This window comes from Megalobrama amblycephala, linkage group LG5, assembly GCF_018812025.1.
Source record: "Megalobrama amblycephala isolate DHTTF-2021 linkage group LG5, ASM1881202v1, whole genome shotgun sequence".
In the NCBI taxonomy this organism is placed as follows: domain Eukaryota; kingdom Metazoa; phylum Chordata; class Actinopteri; order Cypriniformes; family Xenocyprididae; genus Megalobrama; species Megalobrama amblycephala.
The window spans coordinates 16654707-16678649 of NC_063048.1; the positions used below are offsets into that span (position 1 = coordinate 16654707).

Here is a 23943-nt window from a genome sequence, read left to right on the forward strand (position 1 = left end):
CACAGGAGAGCGAATGGCTGCGCGCATTGGCATGTTCTTGCTTTCTGGTTAGAATTCAGTAACCTTTGACTAGATTCTGTAAGTTAGGTGTTCTTGCTTAAATTGCCGATGATTGTTTAGACAAAATTGCGTTTAAACGAAAATAAGCGATATCTTAGTGAGTTTATCTGTCTGAGGATCTCAATTTTGTGTGCTTAAGCACAGGAGGACATTTCTTTAGCAGATAAGTTGCTGAATATTATCTATATCTATTAATTTTAGGTATATATATTAAGTATAACTTTATAAAGTTAATCTGTTTTGTATGTACGTTGATCAGTAAAACTGCAATGACATTTTGAAACAGAATATGTAATATATTATAAGTAACTGATTTGTTTGTGGTGGTACATTTACATAAATAACCTTTAAAGTAGTGCGCAGTCTGAAAAATATAGTAGACTTGTAAGGAAATGGGATCTCCTGTTGTGTCAAATTCAAGGACTTGCATGAAGCATCTATGCACATGGGTTGTCAACCCTCTGTATTTCAGGCCTGGTTTACCACAACATAACATTATGCTTGCTGTCAGGTTTATCATAAATCCACACACACAATTTTACAGCACAAAAGGAGGCAAACAAGCACAATTACACAGCCGAGTTACCAAAGAAAAAGGATTCACTCCTAGAACAAGGCCTGCATTCCCAAGTCCAGTATTTTCTGCTGGAACAGCCAAAAAAACTGCTGAATTTATGAAAAAGCGAGCTGGGATGGCTACAGAAGAGCCGTCAAATAATATACCTGCGAGAGGCAGGGGATCTCTAAAAGTTGTCCTTCCTGATCATCCACTGACCACATCAGAATGGGCAAAGTTCAAAGAGGGTTCCTCTAAACCCGAGCGCTTCGAGGTGCAAATGATGGAAGGACTGCTGGTGGCTAATGCAGATGTCAACATTGCCAAATCTCTCTTGGCGTACGTGATTCAAGACAAAGGCACCCTTTCTTACGAACTGCTTTTGAGGTACCTCACGCTGTGTGTCACAGCTGGGCACCACTCTGAGGTATTTGACACTTACGACATCATGAGAACTTGTTTTAAGACCCTTGACACTGGAGCCTCAACCCTGTTTATTAAAGGTTTCAGTCAAACTGAACGCTGGAGGGAGGCACTTGCCGTGTTGGAGGGTATGAAAAAGGCCCTCCTGCCATCTCCTCGGAACTATGGAGATGCCATCGCTGGGGCGGTACTTCATGGTGACACTGAGACGAGCTGGAAGCTGTACGACGAGCTGCTGGAACAGGGTCTCGTACCAAATCAGGACACCTGGCAGTGCCTGTTTCAGAGCGGCATCACTCAACGTGGACAGGAGGACAAGCTCTTTTCTGTCCTGTCATATTTGAGAGATAATCAGATCTACCCAGAGGAGCTGCTGATTAAAACTATCAAAGCTTGGTTTGAGAGGTAATTGTAAACAAAAAAAAAAGAAATGAATTATATATATATATATATATATATAGTATTATATATATATATATAGTATATATATATATATATAGTATTATATATATATATATATATATATATATATATATATATATATATAGTATTATATAATACTAATTATTATTAGTATTATATATAATATATATAACTGTCAAATCAATGATTAATCACATAATAATAATAAAAAAAATATATTTGTGTGTATATACATGTATAGTGTATGTATATATATGCACATATTTACAAATGTTGCGATTAATCAATTTGACAGCACTTTATGTAAAAGTGCTGTCAAATCGATTAATCGCATCTAACAAAACAAAAGTTTGTAGTGTGTGTGTGTGTATATATATATATATATATATATATATATGTGTATATATATATATATATATATATATATATATATATATATATATATATATATATATATATATATACACATTTATGAATTTTTAATCAAATTAACAACACTTTACAGTGTGTGTGTGTATATATATATATCGTGATTAATCACACCTAACAAGTTTGTAATTGTGTGTGTATACATATGCATACACACCTATGTATTACAAACAATTGTTTTTTGTTAGATGCAATTAATCACGATTAATCATTTTGACAGCACTTTATATACAGTATATATAAGTACTGACAAATCGAATAATTGTGATTAATTGCAACTAACAAAAGTTTGTAAATGTGTGTACATATACATATGCATACAGACATATATATATATTACAAACCTTTATGTTGTATGTTAGATGCAGTTAATCGTGATTAATTGATTTGAAAGTGCTTGTATAGCGCTATATACAGTACAGTCCAAAGGTTTGGAACCACTAAGATTTTTAATGTTTTTAAAAGAAGTTTCGTCTGCTCACCAAGGCTACATTTATTTAATTAAAAATACAGTAAAAAACAGTAATATTGTGAAATATTATTACAATTTAAAATAACTGTTTTCTATTTGAATATATTTCACAAAGTAATTTATTCCTGTGATGGCAAAGCTGAATTTTCAGCATCATTACTCCAGTCTTCAGTGTCACATGATCCTTCAGAAATCATTCTAATATGCTGATCTGCTGCTCAATAAACATTTATGTGTACAATTGTACAAAATATTTGTGTACAATATTTTTTTTCAGGATTATTTGATGAATAGAAAGTTCAAAAGAACAGTGTTTATCTGAAATCTAATCTTTTGTAACATTATAAATGTCTTTACTGCCACTTTTGATTGATTTAATGCATCCTTGCTGAATAAAAGTATTCATTTCTTTAATTTCTTTTCAAAAAAATAAAAATAAAAATTCTTACTGACCCCAAACTTTTGAACGGTAGTGTATAATGCTACAGAAGCTTTGTATTTCAGATAAATGCTGTTCTTTTCAACTTTCTATTCATCAAGGAATCCTGAAAAAAAAAAGTACACAACTGTTTTCAACATTGAAAATAATCATAAATGTTTATTGAGCAGCAAATCAGCATATTAGAATGATTTCTGAAGGATCATGTGACACTGAAGACTGGAGTAATGATGCTGAAAATTCAGCTTTGCATCACAGGATTAAATTACTTTGTCAAATATATTTAAATAGTACACAGTTATTTTAAATTGTAATAATATTTCACAATATTACTGTTTTTTACTGTATTTTTAATTAAATAAATGTAGCCTTGGTGAGCAGACGAAACTTCTTTTAAAAACATTAAAAATCTTAGTGGTTCCAAACTTTTGGACTGTACTGTATATATATTACAATGTTATTTATTTATTTTTTTAGATTATTTTTTCACAGTTTTGTTTTTTCCCCCATCTACACAGTTTACCGGATCAGAAATGGAGTGGCAAGTTCTCATTTGTGGCTCTCAGGTACTAATTTCATTTTTCAGTTTAAATTAAATACAATGATCATTAAGACTATTTTTAATAGATTATTGGTATGGATATAACTTGTGTTTTAGTGGAGAGTGCAAAAATTGCAAGGCATCACTGGAATCCATTCAACTGACTGAGGAAGAGTATGCTCATCTCAAGGATGAAGTGATGAAAAAAGTGATAGAGGGAAGTGACATCTTCAACAAAACCACCCCAGAGGTCTGTCTCCTATATTACATCCTTCTTTTACCTGAGTTAATTAACCAATGTTAATTTAATCTAGATATACAGATAAAATCATCATTTAAGCCAGTGTTGTTATTGATAATTCAAACTATTAAAATAATTTCCTGGAATATTAAATGAGAAACAAACTTAAAAAAAAACCTAAACAAAAATGAGAAATGTTGCCTTGGCAAATACCTGAAATAAATAAGCTTCAAAAGTTCAAAAATGACTAAAACTAATGTTGAAATAAAAATTAGGCTACATAAAAAATATAAAAAATAAATAAAAAATTTAAACTGAAAATATAAAAGTAAAAGCTAAAATTTAAAATTTTTAGCATATTAAAATATATATAATCAGACTTTTTGGGGGAAATATGCTTACTTGTCATGGCAATCATGTCACAAATAATCTTATAATGGCCTTAAAACTGATTTAATTTTTTTATAATAAATATTATTTCTTATGTTTATTGTTTTTGGTTTTGCAGTGAAATGTGACCTGTGTTTTTATGAAATTCACCTTTATGTAAAGGAAGTGTGGTTTGAAGGTCTTATTATTTAGTGCCCTTTGACTCCACTAGATGGCGATAGCGTCCTATACATCTTATATTCAGTCTTCTACATGACTGATCAAACATGTTATACATGTATGTGACATGTTAAACATTAACCGATTTTTGAATGCTTATTAGATCATTTTCCCCTTGCAAATGATAAAATAATAAAAAACACATAGGCTAAAAACTAAAGCAACTTTCTGTATGGCACCAAATAAGCTGCAACTACGTGATAGGCAAGTTGGGTCGTCGTCCAGAATTAGAAGATGTTCCATGCAGTTTTGAGCTCCATCTTAAATGAAGTCTGCCCCTGAATTAGATGATGTTGTTGTCCGGACGGCTGCTTATTTCAGGCTGTGGGGTCTATAGATGTCAAAAGCATGTGATCCTGTCTAGTTCCACATTTAGACATGATGTAGGGGCTTTCCAACACATGTTCCTTCATGTGTCTGTCAGGTCCCCGGTTTAGCAAGCTCATGAAAGCAGTCTAACTGAAGACACAAGGTCACAAGGCAAGCGACTCCTCTGAAATTCCATTTGCCAGAAAGAACAGTCATGTTTGTTTGCAAACGCCATTCTCACGCATGGGAAAAGCATTACATTTCCAAGCACTGTCTCAGAAAGGGTCATTTTTATACAGTACATCTTGGAAAAACAAAGTACTCAGTATAGCCATAAACAATCTCTAATTTGGTTGTGCACATGATTGATGCAGAGACATGGGTATTGCTTATGTGCATTTTGCTCTTGTAAAACACAATGGGCTTTCACATTTCAGCCCTCAAAAGCCTCTCACATGAGTGACCCTGGAAAGTCCCTGCCTGTCTGCAGAGCTGCATGGACTCCAGCCCCCCCGCCATCGCTGCAGCAGTGCTTTATGAAGTGAAACCAGTGCAAGGCAGTTAAAACACCCCCAGTCAAAACACTCCAGAAGCATTTAACAACCCCTAGACAATCATTTTGCCTTTAAAGGAAAAAAAATGGTGCTTTTGGGTGGTTTGACATGACATTACAACCATGGCCTGCTGTGTAACATGCAATACTTAATCAAAAACAACATTAGATATTGCATAGTTATTATTATGACCTTAAATTAGTGTGAGATTACAAGGAATATTTGTACTTGTAAACATGTAAAAAAAAAATCCACACCACATACATATTCACTAGTTTGGGGTTGGTATGATTTTGAAATGTTTTGAAAGAACCATCTTGTTCTCACCAAGGCTGCATTTATCAAAATCCAGTAAAAACAATAATATTGTGAAACTGTATTTGCTATTTTAATGTAATTTATTCCTGTGATTTATTCTCGCCAATTCAGCATGTTCAATATGTGAAAACAAGCTCCGACAGACACCAACAGACACTGACAGAGGTAAAACACTGATCCGACAAAACTCAACTCATCTGTCAGCATATGTCGGTGCAGTGTGAATTGGCCTTAAAGGGTTAGTTCACCCAAAAATGAAAATTCTGTCATTTATTACTCACCCTCATGTCGTTCCACACCCGTAAGACCTTCATTCATCTTCGGAACACAAATTAAGATATTTTTGATGAAATCCGAGAGGTATATGACTCGTCCATAGACAGCAATTTAACCGACACTTTCACGGTCCAGAAAGGTACATTGTTAAAATAGTCGACGTGACTGCAGTGGTTCAACCTTAATTTTACGAATTGTATTTTTTGTACGCAAAAACAAAACAAAAATAACTTTATTCAACAATATCTTCTCTTCTGTGTCATTCTCATAGGTTATTTATGTCCAGCGCTTCCAGGTTCAAACGCCGACTCATTATTGGCCGGCTCCTGCATCAGCATCACACGCATACGTCGTGCTGCTCACGTGATCGGCTTTGGCCAATACTGAGCCTTCGTTGTGCTTACTGCGTCACCTACGCAAGGAGAATGACAGGGAAGAGAAGAGATGAATAAAGTCGACTTTTTTTTTTTTTTTGCGCACAAATATTCTCGGCGCTTCATAAAATTAAAGTTGAACCACTGCAGTCACGTCAACTACTTTAATGATGTCTTTAGTACCTTTCTGGACCTTGAAAGTGTTGATTATATTGCTGTCTATGGAGGACGAGTCATATACCTCTCGGATTTCATCAAAAATATCTTAATTTGTGTTCTGAAGATGAATGAAGGTTTTACGGGTGTGGAACAACATGAGGGTGAGCAATTAATGACAGAATTTTCATTTTGGGGTGAACTAACCCTTTAATGTGCTGATTTGCTGCTCAAGAAACATTATTATCAATGTTGTAAACAGTTGTGCTGCTTAATATTTTTGCAGAAACGATTCTGTAAATAAAATAAAATTAATAAAATCTTACTGACCCTAAACGTTTGAACCATAGTGTTTTATTACACTATGTAACCTTTGGCCCTCTAGTGGTTAATAAACAAAACTGCATTTTGCGGAAGAATGTTGTTTTGGATGCGCGTGACTGTGTGGGTGATTATGACCCTTCACAATAAATAATGCTTTAATTAACTCTGTTTGAGAGCTACATATGGCAATTTATCTGTTTAATATAATACCTTAAACTCCTGTTGAGTGATAAAAACGCATCTCCGCGTCACTTTTACAACATTTCAAATCCCTCAGTTCTCGCCATCTCCGACTAGTAAAGCTAATGTTGATTCTCGCTTTACCACGAGCTCTGTCGTGTTCTCTTTTAGCGAGCAGACTCTGGACGGGAGATTCCCCGGAGGTTCGAAATCTAGCGAGCTCCACGTCAACTTTTCCCGCTCGTTGTGACAACTAACCTATGTCACTCCCACACCGTAGACGTGTCAAAGTAGGTTTTAATATATTAACCTAAAACCTTAGTGTTAAAAATCTTAAATTGTCAGGGGATTTTAAATGTGGCCAAGGTGTTCAGTTAATGCACCATATTATTGTCAACACATTTAAAAATCCAAGTGAAATATGCAGATTAGCATATCTACCATTTTTATTGCTAATTTTTAAAAAGTCCCTTTTCAGTTTCCTCACATTCGGTGGCCTGCAGCTTTTCAGGTCAAGCGTGAGCTTTGGGAAGCCTGTTTTTCCCGTTTCAAAAAGAACAAGCCTGTAATAAAGAAAAGTACAGGACTTGCAGATGCCTTTTCATTAATGTCTGCTGTGGGGTATGGTGAAGTTTCCACATACTCAAATTTCTTTGTTCTCTGTCTATTTTTTGTGTGGCTGCGTTTCATTTTATTGGAATGTCATGCATTATTTGAACAAAATGGAGCAGGTACTTTAGAGAGTTAAAGAAATGTTGTTTGTTTGTTTTTAATGATTCAAACAAAAGTTTGCAATTGAACATTGTGTCCAAGAATCACTCCAAGGCTGAACGAGGGTGTTTAGATTATTATGGGCTATTGTGTATATTCCCAGTAGAAAAAAGTAGACTGATCACTATCAAATCTGGATTCAGCTTGTTTTGAACGTGCGTGTACCAAACACACCCATTGTACGTACACAAAGTTCTGCACAGCAAGCTGGTACCGCATACACGTGACCTCTCGACACCATTGGGGAATCCCCAGTGTTCCTGTTCCCATTCATCCTAACCTCTCTATGACCATGAGAGGATGCGGAGCGAAAACAAAAACACAATAAAAAACACTTACGACGCTAGACATTCATTGTCAAAATCTTATTGAATACGCATAGTTAAAACCAGGAAAACTGCATGTTTGGATGGAATTTCGTCCCATGCTGATAGCCCTAACCCTGCTGCAAGAGTTTTAGAGAGTTAAAATACTGATCACCAACCGCTAACCCCCACCAAAACCAAAGAGGAATTCCCCAAATATCCACTCCCCTTCCCCCCTCTCACTGGCACTCAGCCCTCCCCCAGTCTTGCACCCTCTCAGCCGCTAGCACAGACATGCTACTTAACACTCTCTTAACAAGATTTTTAGCATAGAAAATAGCTGCACTTATTTTTGTTTTGATGTCTTGCTTTCAAATGTGGGTAACAGTCCTCTGTTTTGCATATAGGTGCCTTGGAGGGTTGGGAATTGAAATTTTAGAAGGAAAAATTCTCACGCTCCAGGCAGAACTGAAAGCGCTGGTTTCCAGCCACCTGACAGTCCAGGAATACTTGTGGTTTTGACAGACATAGCTCTGTGTGCATTAAACAGAGGCTTGTGTATTAGCTGTTGGACTTAACTCTTCCACACTGTTGTTTTCTCAACTTTGAGAAAGAACGTGCAGAGTTTGCAGTTCCCTCAAAACAATGAGCTCTGATGCAAGGATTTTCACTCAATGACTAAACTTAAGTTAATTGTTCAAAATATCTGTTCTTGTATTTTAGTTTTGGGATGCATAATAACTTTCTTTTTGCTCCACTACATTTCAGAAGAAACATACTTTTGCTCATTATTTGGAAGTGAAGAAAACGCTATGCAATGGTCATGTCTGATTCGAGATGAATCATTCTTTGAATCGATTCCACGGAATGATTCATTTAGGTCTGATTCTGTGGGTGCTTCTCAGATGGAAAGCTGCATCCAGAGTGAGAGTCAATTCACTCGGCGACCATATTTGCAACACCTCCAGACAGCTATTTCAGGCATCCAAGACCAAGTCATATCTATTTGAGTGGGGGAATCCTGAAATCTAAAAAAACTGCTTGGCGAGCTCACAATTAAATAACATATTTTAAATCAGCAACAAAATTTGACATGAACTGTCCCGTAAATGTTGTTTCTTATGCTCAAAAAGCTTATTTTTTACTCTTTTACTTAGAAGGCAGACGTATTCAGCCTTATTGCGCATTGCAATTTCTCCCATTCATAACAAATACGAGAGAATCATCTTTCTATATCTTTAGTCTTTGATCCTAGTGAGGCTGCGTCCATCCTAGTCCAGTCCTTCAGAGACTTGTAGGCTAGAATCCTCCTCAGCATTAAACGCTACAGTGAGTCAGTCTAGAAAGTGCACGTGTGCGTGTTCCCGCCCCCTCGGTCACGGCACAAAAATGCTAATAAATAGAGATGCACCGATGTATCGGCCCATTTTTGATCAATTTACAACCAATTGGCTATAGCATGAAAAAGACTGACATAACAAACAAATGGTCTATTAATTAACTGCATGAAGGCACTGAGCTGTTGCATAATCTAATGTTTTTCTCTGGTAAAATAGTTAAATACTTGTCAAAACACAATGAAATCTGTACAAAATACAGCAGTGCTTGTCAATAAGGACTGCCCGGGGTTTAGCGTGAATAACGCTCGAGACAATTCAACTGTGCCACACTGTCAAGGCCCCGATATACAAAGTTAAACAAAGTTCTTTTTCGTTCTTCGTTTAGAAGTAAAACAAAGTTCGAAATGCGTGACCAGCCATATACTGTAATCGAACATCTGACGCCACCCACACTGCTGAGAGCGACGGTTAGATGAATATGTATACGTGCTGTACACTTTCTTCTCAGTAATAAGATAAACACAACAAAAATGAGAAAACTGCAAGCTTTTTTATAGAAAGCATAAGAAAAGCGTCTGATCATAACAACATTGGTATGTTTGCACGAGCTCTGCAAATTAGCACTCCAGTCACATCATGTCATGTTTATTTATATAGCACTTTATTCAATATATTGCTTAAAAGCAAGCAACGAACTTCGTTTTGGCCTGATTTTGTTCGAAATGACATCACATCAAATTCGTTTGAAGTATATCGGGGCCTTCACTGCCCCAATTGGGCCAGTGCTACATCTTTGTGAAAGTTTATCCTTTGCATGTGGTTTTAAGCCTTGTGAATTTAAATATTCAAGCACAAGAAGACACAAAAGAGAACTCAATTCTACTCTCACTGTGTGAGAAGTTTGCACACATCCATAGCGCGCACCCGGAAAGCGCCTCAGACAGCGCGCAAATACTGAATGGAGTTGTCTTTCGCTTCTTCTAATTAACTCAAAATGATATTAAAATGGCTGTCTTGGTGAGTATCCTCATAAACATAGTCGGTTGTGTCTCAAATGAATGTAAACAGCTGAGAAATAAAACGCTTGTGTAACAGTATATTGGATCAGTGCAGCTCTTAAAGTGACAGCAGCCTAAAATTCCTACTGCGCTGCTGTCTGCATTTTAATGTTAATCAAACAACAAAAGACAAAGACAAAAAAAAAACCACTCACTACTCTTTACAAAATAACTTTGTAACCTTAATAAAAAAGTATATGTATTTAATTTACACAGTAAAGAATATGCAGTGTTATTTCACGTTTACTTTATTTCTGTACCTGAAAACTGCTGTTTAACCAACCTAAAAAGCGCTGTTTATTTCATATGTATCTTTGTTCTGTTGTATTTATGTATTTTTGTTGGTCTGCTGAATGTTAAATGGATCCAATCCATGTTCTAATAAACTAGCTAGTATAACTTAATGCATGCATTTTTTAAAACTTTGCTCATTTAAAATATGATCAATACACTATCTATTTTAATGACAAAACTTCAAATAAGAGAGCAAGTGACAAATATCGGTATCGGAATCGGCGAATAATTGTTTGTTAAAGCTGCAGTCCGTGAGAACATTGTAGCCGGAGCTACTTTTCTCTGTGTATGTCTATGGCGAGTCACGCAGTTACTGTGATACTCTGCGGCGGGTCCTACCAGTCCAGTCTGAAATAGTCCGAATATAAACACTTATTATAAGTGTATCATAATGATTCTGGGTAAGACAAAAAACACGGTTTGGAAAATGGATTCATGTTGTACATTCTCATGATATAATTTTTGTACATTTTGAACACAAAAAAAGTTACGGACAGCAGCTTTAAAATCAGTATCGTTATCGCCCAAAAAAGTCCTATCAGTGCATCCCTACTAATAAACCTTATTTTTTAGAAAATATACTTTGTATTATAAATTTTATATTGACTGTCTTTCTATTCATGGAATACAGTGTATAACAACTGTCTGTGGTCTCCCAGTGGCTTACATTATTGGAATTTTAGTGTTTAGTGATTAATTCACACCAAAACAAAAGATAACATGTATTCCTTCATCTCCAAAAACATTATTTTTGTCTTACATTTTTATAATGAACTCAGACAAGCTCAATGCTGACTTGTTTTCGTCACTTCTTTTTCCTGAATTGGAATGTGTGCAAAAGATTGTGGGTGATTGAAGGACGCAAAGGATACACTTGATGCTTCCTTCAAAAATAGCCAAACGCATTATGCAAAACGAAGGCTGCCTTCCGAGGATCCTTCAAATTGGGACAGCATTCGGCTACACTTGATGATATAGCAGCTGAGATATGCAGCCTTTCTGTCTTTAGGGAAATCTAAGCATTTGTTACAGTCAAACAATAGAACTTCAAATAGAATCTGACCACACCTGGCTCACCTTCAAAAGCGTGATCAGATTGTGTTTAGCTGAATAACCAAAGAGCGTGAGGGCCCCTTAAAAAAAAATAGCTAGAACTTCCTTCTCCTTTGTTGTTGTTGTTTCAGAAGAGGTTGAAATACCTCCAGAATTGTCCTTGGGACAACATGTAAACATCTGAGGGAATTTCCAGCTGGATTGGGGCCAAGTCACTCCCTCACCTGTCTGTCCTCAGGCCTCAGAGCTGCAGACGGGCTTTTGATTTACTAAACATTTGCACACCCGTATACACAAAATACACAAATACTGAGTTAAAATACACATACCTTGATGAAATATTACACAAATAAAAGTATTAAGTACTTTCCAGACATCAACTAGCCAGCATTAGTCAATTAAAAGGATTAGTGGGTGCAGACATTAAATATGCATGATCCACAATTAGGCAAACAAATAAATAATATTACTTAAAATATTAAACTTTCAACTCCAAGTTGTATTAATTCTTACGTCAAGATCGGTAGAAATCAGATCATTGTTGTATTGCCAAATGATACTAAAACTATTAAAAATAATTTTGTTAATTTTAATAAAGCTGAAATAAAATAAAATATGAATATTAGACGATACCTTAAACATGTCAAGGAATGTTTTGTTTACAATGCTCTGTCAGAAAGAACGTTAGTACATTCAGTTCTTGGCCAGTACTTATCTGTAAACACACTCCTTTATCTCATGGTTACATGATTCACTCTTACAGTATACTTCCTGTACATTTATGAAAGCACATATCTCAGCTCCTCACATAATCTGATAAAATATGTAGTGTTTCATGAGTTTCAGACAGGATCACTGACAATGATATATCTGTCTGCAATAAATGTCACCCGTCTGGCCTCGTGATTATCCAGCTACAATCTTTAGTTTAAAGGTGAAATGTGTAAAATCTCTGCCAGTGGCATCACAAAACAGAAATGCAAAAACAATGATTGTTTGTTAAACAGAAGATTCCTCAGCTGATATAGAAGGCTAAAATCCTCATTTGGTGTATTGTTATTAATATACTATTATAGTATTTATTATTATTATTTTAAATTGGCATTTATTTTTTACATTTAATTTTAGTTTGCAGTTCTTCTCAGTCGCTTTGGTACATTTCTTGAATCATTTTTAAAGGTGCCATCGAACGTTTTTTTACAAAATGTAATATAAGTCTAAGTTGTCCCCTGAATGTGTCTGTGAAATTTCAGCTCAAAATACCCCATAGATTTTTTTTAATAAATTTTTTTTACTGCCTATTTTGGGGCATCATTAAAGGTCCCGTTTTTCGTGGTTTTTTTAAGCTTTGATTGTGTTTATAGTGTGCAATATAACATGTGTTCATGTTTCGCGTGTAAAAAAACACAGTATTTTTCACATAATTTACTTATCTGTATACTAGGGCTGGGCGATATATCGCATGCGATTCTCACGCGCATTTCATCAGTAAAGCCGGTTCCCTGATTACCACTAAATCGCCATCACCTGCTTTCAAATGGAGCGCCTTTTAATAGACAAAGCCGTAGTTCACGGACAAGCCACGCAAAATCGCGTTCAGTATCGAAGATGAATCGACTTCGATAATGAACCCGATTTTGCGTGGCTTATCAGTGAATTACGGCTCTATCTATTAAAAGGCGCTCCATTTTAAAGCAGGTGATGGCGATTTAGCGGTAATCAGGGAACCGGCTTTACTGATGAAATGCGCGTGAGAATCGCATGCGATATATCGCCCAGCCCTACTGTATACCGCTGTTTCCACTGTCATAAAAACGGGCTGATGACTTCCTTGTTCTATGAAGTCCCTCCTTCAGAAATACGTAACGAGTTCTGATTGTGCCAGCGGTTCCTGTGTTGTGATTCGACAGCAGCTTAGCGCTCCTTGCCCGGAAAGGTCACGCCTCTTACCATAACGTGGAGATGCATGCGCTCAGTGTTATTGTAAACATGTCTTTAATTGTACCCTATCAATTTGAGTCGGAATCAGACCCGGTGATTGGACTGCGGGATGAAAATAACAGCGTTTCGACGACATGGCGACAAACACACTCTACAAACGCAACTCTTGTGTATTCCTGTGTTCGGAGGTTAGTCAAAAAACTGTTTTAGTGACGTCATTAAAGAAGGAAGCAGAGGGATGTAGTCCAAACTGGCCGTTCGATGAAGGCGACTTCTGTTAAATAAAATATCTCGCTTGGCATTGAACTTTGAGCTTTAAAATTTTACAGATTTTATTTATACTCTAACAACAACATTACACACTAACTAAAGTTTGAAACATGGGATCACGAGGAACGGGACCTTTAAATATGAGCCGATTTATGCTGTGCGGCCCCTTTAAATCTCGTGCTCTCCGCTCTTAAATCTCGCTATTGTCCTTGCTTGCTTACCTAGTCTGTTGATTCAGCTGTGCACATCCAGACGTTAATACTGGCTGCCAGTGTCTAATGCCTTTCATAATGTTGGGAACATGGGCTGGCATATGCAAATATTGGGGGCGTACACCCCGACTGTTACGTAACCTGTTCTTCGGAGGTCTTTTAAACAAATGAGATTTATATAAGGAGGAGGAAACAATGGAGTTTGAGACTCACTGTATGTCATTTCCATGTACTGAACTCTTGTTATTTAACTATGCCAAGATAAATTCAATTTTTCATTTGAGGGCACCTTTAAGATTTGCAAACCAATAAGTGCATTTTTCGAAACAATTCGTACAAACAGCATCACACATTGGATTACCTGCTTGCTCAAAATCCTTAGTTCATCTCTCAAAAATAAGTGTTTATGTCAATGAAAATATCATTGCCATCAGAATGACAAGTTCTTGTGTCATTGTTCATACAAGGTAGTCAAAATTCTTAGTCATGTTGTCAGTATAACGGAGTACTCTGTCAGTATTGATATTGAGGGAAACAGCAGAATTGTACATAATCAACTGCATGAATGCACCAAAGCATTTGTAATATGTTCAAAAGAATGAGAAATTCCTCGTATGATGTGCACAAGTGACGATAATGTGGAGGTTGAACAAGTAATTTTGAGAATTTCAGTTGTGATCTGAGAAATGTACTAAAGTGACTAAGGAAAATTTTAGTAACTTTGCTGTGTGCCTTTGTCATTTTTATTAGTTTTTTAATATTTCTATTTAGCTTTAAATTATTTTATTTTATTTTATATTTTGATAGTATTATCACTGTAAAAAATAGTTTTCATGATTTGTTAACACAACATTTTTTTCTTTTTTCAAATCAACTTCAATAATCAATGTGGTTCAGATGGCATAATTTTCGGTTGATTAAACCAGTCGCTTTCATTGTATTAACTCAAATTTTTTAATTTCAGTGAACTCAATTTTAAGGCAACCAGATTAGACTTACTTTTTTAAGTTAAACCAACGATTCTTTTTTACAGTGTATACTATTATAGCATTTATCAATGTTTTTAATTAGGTTAATTAATTTTATAATTGGAATTTAATTAGTTTAAGTAATTTTTATTATATTTTATATTTTTATTTAGCTTTCATTTTTTGGTTTAGTAATTTTAACTTATTTTATTTCAGTTAGTTATCAAGACAACAGTTATGTTTCTAATCTAATTTATATATATATATATATATTTTTTTTTTTATTTCAGCTTTATTCAGTTTACAAAAACTACTTTTAATAGTTATAGCTACAATAGCAACACTGACTTGATAGCTGTAATGCTTCAGTTCAGCATAAATGTTTTCAGCTGTCCTCCTTGTCTTGTGCAACACTGGTTGTTTTTCTGTTGTGCAATGCGCTGCACAACACCAAAGTGAGGTAATATACATAGAATATATAGAACCGTTGAAGAAATTGAAGGACCGTTACAAGAGTGCATAATGTTGTATCTTTACTGCCCCTTTTGTTTCATAGCTTGGACTTTAAAAGTGTGGCTAGTTTTAGCATCAGAATAAACAACATGGAAATCTTGCAATGTACAAAGCGTCAAAAGATATTATCTAAACTGTGAAACCTATTTATTTTTTGTTGTTGTTGTTTCAAAACTATGCATATTGTCTGTACCAAATCTGTTTGACAGTAGCATATGTTCACTGTATATGGTCATGATTTTGAGAATAACCACTTGTTTGTGTTCTGTACAGGAGCTTAAAAGCTTTAAGAGTTTCGTGAAGCAGAGGCCTCCCTTTGATATTGTTATCGACGGTCTTAATGTGGCTAACACTACACCCAAGGCCACCCACTCTGAGACGGTGAGTGATGGGTCACTTAACTGTTTGGATGTTCCAAGACAGGGCTGGTTTATCTGTGGGTTATAGATGACCTTTTAAATCACATAACTGGCTAGACGGTCAACCTACTCTGATTTAAAGCACTAAACGTGGAAAAAATAGCTAGCTGTCCCAAAAATAAGTTATATTTGAGTATTCAACTGATAATTTGGCATTCTAAAGTCAAGAAAACCGAAAAGAGTCCAAGAGGATCCACCAGGGGATGATGCTGAGCATGGTTGTCACGTCTTTCTTTTAATGCAATAGAAAAGGTTTAGTGAACAGCCCCAAATTTCTCATAGTTTCCAACCCAAAAGACCCCCAAACCCACAAAACCCACCACAGTTACTCGAAACGAAAAATAGGGAAATTTCAATGTTAATGTAATATAACACAGAATGTGTTACACATCAGCCCTCCTACGAGGTGGTATCAGTCCCAGTAGTGGCTTTACATTTGGTTATACTCCTTTATAATAGTAACTGTGTAGATAAATACCCACACCCATCCAACACACCCGTAACCACCCATTAACTGAAAACCAATGACTTGAAAAGGCAGATAGAGGGTAATTTCACCATATTTTCAAAATTGAATAATCACAGTACAATTGTATTGTATTAGCTTTCTGAAATGATATGTTTAAATATGCAAGAATATAGACAGGAATAAAACTAGATTTCTGGCTCAGTGCAAAAAACTCATTTTGAGAAAACAGACTTTAAAGATATGTATTGTAATTGATATCTACAGATGCAAATAGATAAAGTTAAAATTAAAACAAACACATAAATGTGTATTTTGGATGTTTTCTTTTCACAAGTCTGAAATAAATAATTGTGTACCCTAAGCCTAACCCTTTGTTATGGAAGCAATATAGCCCAAAATCAAAAAATTTACCAGTGTATGAAAAACAATGGTTTCGCTGGTTTCGAGTCTTGTCACAACAGTTAAGATTAAGTAAGGAATAATTGACGACAGGCCGTTGAATTATTAGAAAATAACTCAAGGTGGTGATGTGGCCACGATGAAGAATAGCGAAGCGTAGCCATTTATTCCAGACTAGTGCAGTTATTAATGCAGTTATGAGAGAGAGAGAGAGAGAAATTAAAGGCCTGTTCACACCAAGAACGATAACGATAAAGATAAAGATATACAGTACAGTCCAAAAGTTTGGAACCACTAAGATTTTTAATGTTTTTAAAAGAAGTTTCGTCTGCTCACCAAGGCTACATTTATTTAATTAAAAATACAGTAAAAAACAGTAATATTGTGAAATATTATTACAATTTAAAATAACTGTTTTCTATTTGAATATATTTGACAAAGTAATTTATTCCTGTGATGGCAAAGCTGAATTTTCAGCATCATTACTCCAGTCTTCAGTGTCACATGATCCTTCAGAAATCATTCTAATATGCTGATCTGCTGCTCAAGAAACATTTAATGTGTACAATTGTACAAAATATTTGTTTACAATATTTTTCAGGATTATTTGATGAATAGAAAGCTCAAAAGAACAGTGTTTATCTGAAATCTAATCTTTTGTAACATTATAAATGTCTTTACTGCCACTTTTAATTGATTTAATGCATCCTTGCTGAATAAAAGTATTCATTTCCCTAATTTCTTTTCAAAAAAATAAAAATAAAAGTTCTTACTGACCCCAAACTTTTGAACGGTAGTGTATAATGCTACAGAAGCTTTGTATTTCAGATAAATGCTGTTCTTTTGAACTTTCTATTCATCAAGGAATCCTGAAAAAAAAAAAGTACACAACTGTTTTCAACATTGAAAATAATCATAAATGTTTATTGAGCAGCAAATCAGCATATTAGAATGATTTCTGAAGGATCATGTGACACTGAAGACTGGAGTAACGATGCTAAAAAATTCAGCTTTGCATCACAGGAATAAATTACTTTGTCAAATATATTTAAATAGTACACAGTTATTTTAAATTGTAATAATATTTCACAATATTACTGTTTTTTACTGTATTTTTAATTAAATAAATGTAGCCTTGGTGAGCAGACGAAACTTCTTTTAAAAACATTAAAAATCTTAGTGGTTCCAAACTTTTGGACTGTACTGTAGTTCTAAAAATTGTTCTAAATATCAAAGAATAGCACTGTCCTTACCACAGCTATAATGATAATGAGAAACAATATCATTCAGAATGATTTTTTCACAGCTGTTGAACAATAAAACACTGACAGCCAATCAGAATCTAGTCTCATTTTAGGACTCGCACATTTAAACTGGCAGACAAAATTGCAGAGAAGTCCAGAAAAAGCCACCACTGTTTGCCAAGTCAAACCCCCAAGGATACTTTTAAGGAAAAAAAAAAAAAAAAAAAAAAAAAAAAAAAAATATATATATATATATATATATATATATATATATATATATATATATATACATATATATATATATATATATATATATATATATATATATATATACATAATGTATGTATATATATATATATATATACATATATATATATATATATATATATATATATATATATATATATATATATATATACATAATGTATGTATGGAAAACAATATGTCATTACCCTCGGAATAAATGGTGAGAATATTAACAATGAGATCATTATGGCAGGCTAGCAAACGGTGTAAAATAAAATGAACTCCGGTATCCAGCGCTAGTTTCGACAACATTGTCTTGCTTCCTTTGAAGTTGCTGTGAAAAAGTCTAGATCGATTACACTAGCTATTCACTCGAAACATAGCATGGAGAGGAAATCTGCTGGTTAAGCCATGTAAATGCAACAAGAACACTTTAAAACTGCAGCGTGACCATTATCGTTCGTTAGTGTGGACGCAAATATAGTTATAGTTATCTTTATAGTTGTTGTTCTTGGTGTTAACGGGCCGTAAGCATGTGTGAATTACCCGAGTCTGTGCGTTTCTCAATAGTGTTCGGCAACAGCATCTCTAATAATAGCGAAACTGTAAGTTTATCTGCTTCAAAAACAGCACCATTATTACCTCGCTAGTGAGAAATATCATGTAGCTTTTAAGTTGCTAAACTGTTTTACTGATAAAATCATTAGGGAAAGAGAGCGGGAGAAAGAGGGTATGTGCTTTCTTTCTTTCCATACATAATAAAACATAATTTTGTGGCAAAAAAATAGGAAATAATTTGTTCTTTTTATCCTATTGTTTACAATATTTATTTGCTTGATCAGTGTCGTTTGTGGGTTTAGGTTCTTTTGCGGTTGTAGGCTGTAGGATCTATTTGAAATAACTAAAATCATTTGGCGAAGTGATACGGACAAGTAATGCAGTCAAATCCAGCCTGGAACTACTTTAGCCATGCATTTCCTTGGAAATAATTGCACACCTTAGAACGTTTGTCAACCAATCCAATTCAAGCATTCAACAGCCCCGTAGTATATCACTAAATACTTCACTTGACATTGTTACATATTATGATGTCACGTAAACTTCCTTGACCTTTCTGCTCAAGGATCCTTTCCTTTTTAGATCCTTTTTCTTTCCGCCCACTCATCCATGGCTTCCATCTGCGCTTTTTTTTATTATTCGCACGTCACAGAGTCACACATTATTAACACATACATGCCCCATAGCAATTGTAACACAAACGCTGGGGATTTTTCACTCATTTTGATATGACTAACCCTGTATTTTAAGTCAGACATGTGTCTTTTGTGGTCAAGTTTATTTTTGGTGGTAACATTTACCCCACTTCCTCGCTAACTGGCGCATTCAGTGACATGCTAGTATTAACCGGTTTTCTCTGCACACAGTCTGAGCAAGGCCTGTTGGGTGTGAAAATGAGGTCTTCAGTTAACTTGTAGCCAAAAACAAAGACTATATATTTTGTTTACAAGCTAAGTAACCGGACTGTATGCAAAAAGCATAGGGAAATGAAATTGAGTGCAGATATACAAGACTAACATGCTGGAAGGAAGAGTGTCTGTTTATCTAGAAATCCTTAGGCAAAGATGATTACAGGCAAAGGGTTAAAGATAGATTGTAAAACAGGACACTATCATGTGTACGGTGCTTTCCACAGTGAAACAGCCTATCTGTGGCTGACCATCTACTTCCTTATCATGAATTAACAAAAAATGATCACACCTGCAATTCCCCAATTGACACTTCCTCATGTCAAAAATAGCAAAACAAGGAATACAAGATAGACTGGAATTCATTGGAACTTACTTTACATATATATACTGTAGGTGACATTACTAAATTTGAGTACGAAATATATTTAGAAGGTTAATACAATGCAACTGGTTGATGCGATGAGTCTTATGCGTGTGTGTGTGTGTGTGTGTGTGTATATATAAATAAATGTGTGTGTATTGCATATTACTATTGCATGTATGTTTATTTTAGATTAAACTTTTCTGCAAGTTAGATTGGGCTTCAAATGTATTTGATAAAAAAAATACAGGAAAAAAACAGTAATACTGTAAAAAAAAAAAAATTTTATTACAATTTAAAATAATGGTTTTCTATTTTAATACACTTTTAAAAAATAATTTAATTCTGTGATGTAAAGCTGAATTTTCAGCATCATTACTCCAGTCTTCAGTGTCACATGATCCTTTAGAAATCATTCAAATATGCGTATTTATTATCAGTTGCAAACAGTTGTGCTGCTTAATATAATATATTAATATTTATTTTTTAATTCTTTGATGAATAAAACATTTTTAAAAAATAACTGAATTTATTTAAAATATAAATCTTTTGTAACAATATATACTATACTATTCAAAAGTTTGGGGTTAGTAATTTTTTTTCTTTCTTTTTTTTGAAAGATAATGCTTTTATTCAGCAAGGATGTGTTAAATTGATAAAAAGAATTATTTTGTTTGAAAAGATTTATTTTTTGAATAAATGCTGTTCTTTTTAATGTTTTATTCATCAATTAATCTACTGTTTCCAACAAATCAGCATATTAGAATGATTTCTGAAGGGGATCATGGGACACTGAAGACTGGAGTAATGACTGCTGAATATTCAGCTTTGCATCACAGAAATAAATTATATTTTAAAGTATATTAAAATAGAAAACCATTATTTTAAATTGTAATAATATTTTTCAAGCACATTTTATATATATATATATATATATATATATATATATATATATATATATATATATATATATATATATATATATATATATATATAAAAAATGGGTTTGAAAAAAATATGACAAAATTGTGATGCAAATGTTTAAATACCAAAATGTATAATAATTATATAGCATGCTTTAACATGAAAACTGACATACAAACATCATGGTTTCAGAAAATAAAAATACATTTTTAATTAATCACTTCGTGCTGCAGGCTACAAAAGAGTGAGAAAAACAAATATCTACACATAAATTATTTTAAAATATCACATATATTCATATATTAAAAATAATTAGGTTGATCTCATGAATAGTTAATGCATGTACAGAGTCTTAAATCTGAACAGCTACATACAAAGATATTTTTAGCACGCTTTAATAACCTTTACTGACCGCGCTCTTTGTAAGGGGGTATTGGAAAAACAACTTCCTGTGTAATCAGGAAACTCCCCCCTCTCATGCTGTGTGTATGAGTGGGTGGCACTAAAGTAGGCTAAAACAATGAGCAAGAATAATTTTCCCACAGTTGACCTGCTAAAGGTCCCAAATTCATCTGTAATGCCAAGGGAAATTCCTCCAAAAAAGTCACAAGTCGCAGATCATTTATAGAGCAAATGATGAATGAACTGTGGTCTCTCATTCATTAAAAACTTATGAATGACCTCATTTATTTCTAACATGGAAAAAGTAAAAGGTCACCGAGAGTGTGAATTATCTCTGCAGTTGCTAGCAGTCGTATCGGAGCTGGAACAGCAGGGTCTGAACATCCTGGTCCTTGGCAGGAAGCATATGCTACAACCTACCCGGAACTGGGACAGACAAAACATGAACAAGATCAAGCAGAAGGCCCACTGCTTCTTCACTGAGAACATGTTCGTATGACCCCCCCTTTCCTCAATCACATAATGTACAGCCTGTTCCAAAACATAGTGAGCTGCCTACGTAAGCAGCAATTTAAGGGATCACAAGCGTGTCTGTACTTTTATTCAGCAAGGAAGCATTCATTTGTTTAAAAGTGACGGTGAAGACATTTATATTGTTCTAGAAATTAATACTTGTCAGTAAGGATGCATTAAATTGATCAAAAGTGACAGCAAAGACATTTATAATGTTCTAAAAGATTTGCATCTCAAATGAATGCTGTTTTTTTTACTTTTTATTCATGAAAGAAATAAAATGTATCACAGTTTCCCCAAAAATATTATAGAAACACATGTGTTTTCAACATTGACAATAATAAGAAATGTTTCTTAAGCAGCAAATCAGCATATTAGAATGATTTCTGAAGGATCATGTGACACTGAAGACTGGAGTAATGATGCTGAAAATTCAGCTTTGCATCACAGGAATAAATTATATTTTAAAACATATTTAAATAGAAAACAGCTTTTACATTGTAAAAATATTTCACAATATTAATGTTTTAACTGTATTTTGATCGATTTTACTGTATTTTGTGGACAATTTATTATGCTGAGAACACTATAGAAACTCCAACTGTAACAGTATCTGTGCCAACTACCAACCACCTAGCAACACCGTAGCAACCACCCAGAACACCCTAGCAACCACCTAGCAACACCTTAGCAACCACCCCAAGTACCCTAGCAACCACCCAGGTTACCATAGCAACCGCCTAGCAACACCTTAGCAACCACCCAGGTTACCATAGCAACCGCCTAGCAACACCTTAGCAACCACCCCAAGTACCCTAGCAACCACCCAGGTTACCATAGCAACCACCCAAAACACCCTAGCAACACCTTAGCAACCACCCCAAGTACCCTAGCAACCGCCTAGCAACCACCCAGGTTACCATAGCAACCTGAGAGGTGCCAATTCATGTGCGAAAATGATTCTTGAACCATTCTTTCACAATTTGAGCCTGATGAATCTTGGCTTCGTCATCCTGGAATATGGCCATGATACGTCTTCCAATGCTTGTTTAAAAAAAATTTTCTGTTCAGTTATCATACTATCTAGAAGCCCTCACTATGTTTTCTAACAGTTTCAGTTGAATGTGTTAGTAACGCATGTACCAATCACTTCCCTTTTCCGTATGTCAATATAAACCCACAATGATTTCATTCACTAAGCATGAAAGGTATGTTTGATACAGTGCACTGTTTTTCTTGGATGACTGCCACAGATCTGAAGATGACCCGTTTCTGCTGTATGCTGCTTTGCACTCTGGCGTTCACTGTAATTTTCTTAGTCGTGATCTAATGAGGGACCACAAAGCCTGCTTGGAAGACAGCGCAACCAGACGCCTCTTCTTCAAGTGGCAACGTGGACATCAGTTGGTAATCAGTCATTATGTCCCAGGAAAAAGGGTTCGATTTCAGGTAGGTCTAGGAATGGAGAGACTTTATGTAATCAATAGTATTTAAAGGACTGAAAGCCTCATTAGTATGACTGATGACTTGACTTTGTTTTTCAGAGGATCTCGGCTTATGACACCATCGTTCAGACCTCCGGTAGCTCTTGGCACATTCCTTACGATGAGAATGGAAGTGATAGAGCTACATATGAAGTTCCCCAGAAATGGCTCTGCCTCACTCAAGAACAATGAGGCTTGAGTTACTGCTACTGTGCTGACTGAAAAATCCATTCAATTAAAATCAATTAAAAAATACTGGTAAAATGTGCAATTGTTTCTTCTACTGCTTATCTACTTTTATTTTATATATACACTTACAATCAAAAATATCAAAATAGTTTTTTTAAAATACAAAAATAACACTTTAATGGCTATTAAAAGCGATAATATCAATATGCAATGCAATATTTTTGGATTTTTTTCACAATACAGCTATGTCATAAATAATTATTCAACCCTTATTCATCATTGCTGTTTTTAAATCACTTACTAGTATGGTAGGGTACAAAATTGTGTTAAAGGGTTAGTTCACCCAAAAGATAAAAATTCTGTCATTAATTACTCACCCTCATGTCTTTCCACACCCATAAGACCTTTATTCATC

General features: G+C 34.7%; 1 protein-coding gene across 3 annotated transcripts; it reads left to right on the forward strand.

Moving 5' to 3' along the window:
• The first annotated feature begins 15 nt into the window (after nt 1–15).
• Nucleotides 16–23607, forward strand: LOC125268571 (protein only RNase P catalytic subunit). 3 transcript variants are annotated; one of them, XM_048190856.1, is made up of 8 exons: nt 913–1043; nt 1120–1444; nt 3321–3368; nt 3461–3593; nt 15683–15790; nt 21683–21831; nt 23109–23304; nt 23400–23607. In XM_048190856.1, the coding sequence occupies exons 2-8, from the start codon at nt 1170–1172 to the stop codon at nt 23529–23531; spliced, it is 1041 nt and encodes a 346-aa protein (XP_048046813.1). In that variant the 5' UTR covers nt 913–1043; nt 1120–1169; the 3' UTR covers nt 23532–23607. The 3 variants fall into 3 exon arrangements, with proteins under 3 accessions (XP_048046812.1, XP_048046813.1, XP_048046814.1); XM_048190855.1 differs by having other exon boundaries at nt 16–1444; XM_048190857.1 differs by lacking the exons at nt 913–1043; nt 1120–1444; nt 3321–3368; nt 3461–3593 and adding an exon at nt 6743–6974.
• Nucleotides 23608–23943: the final 336 nt, after the last annotated feature.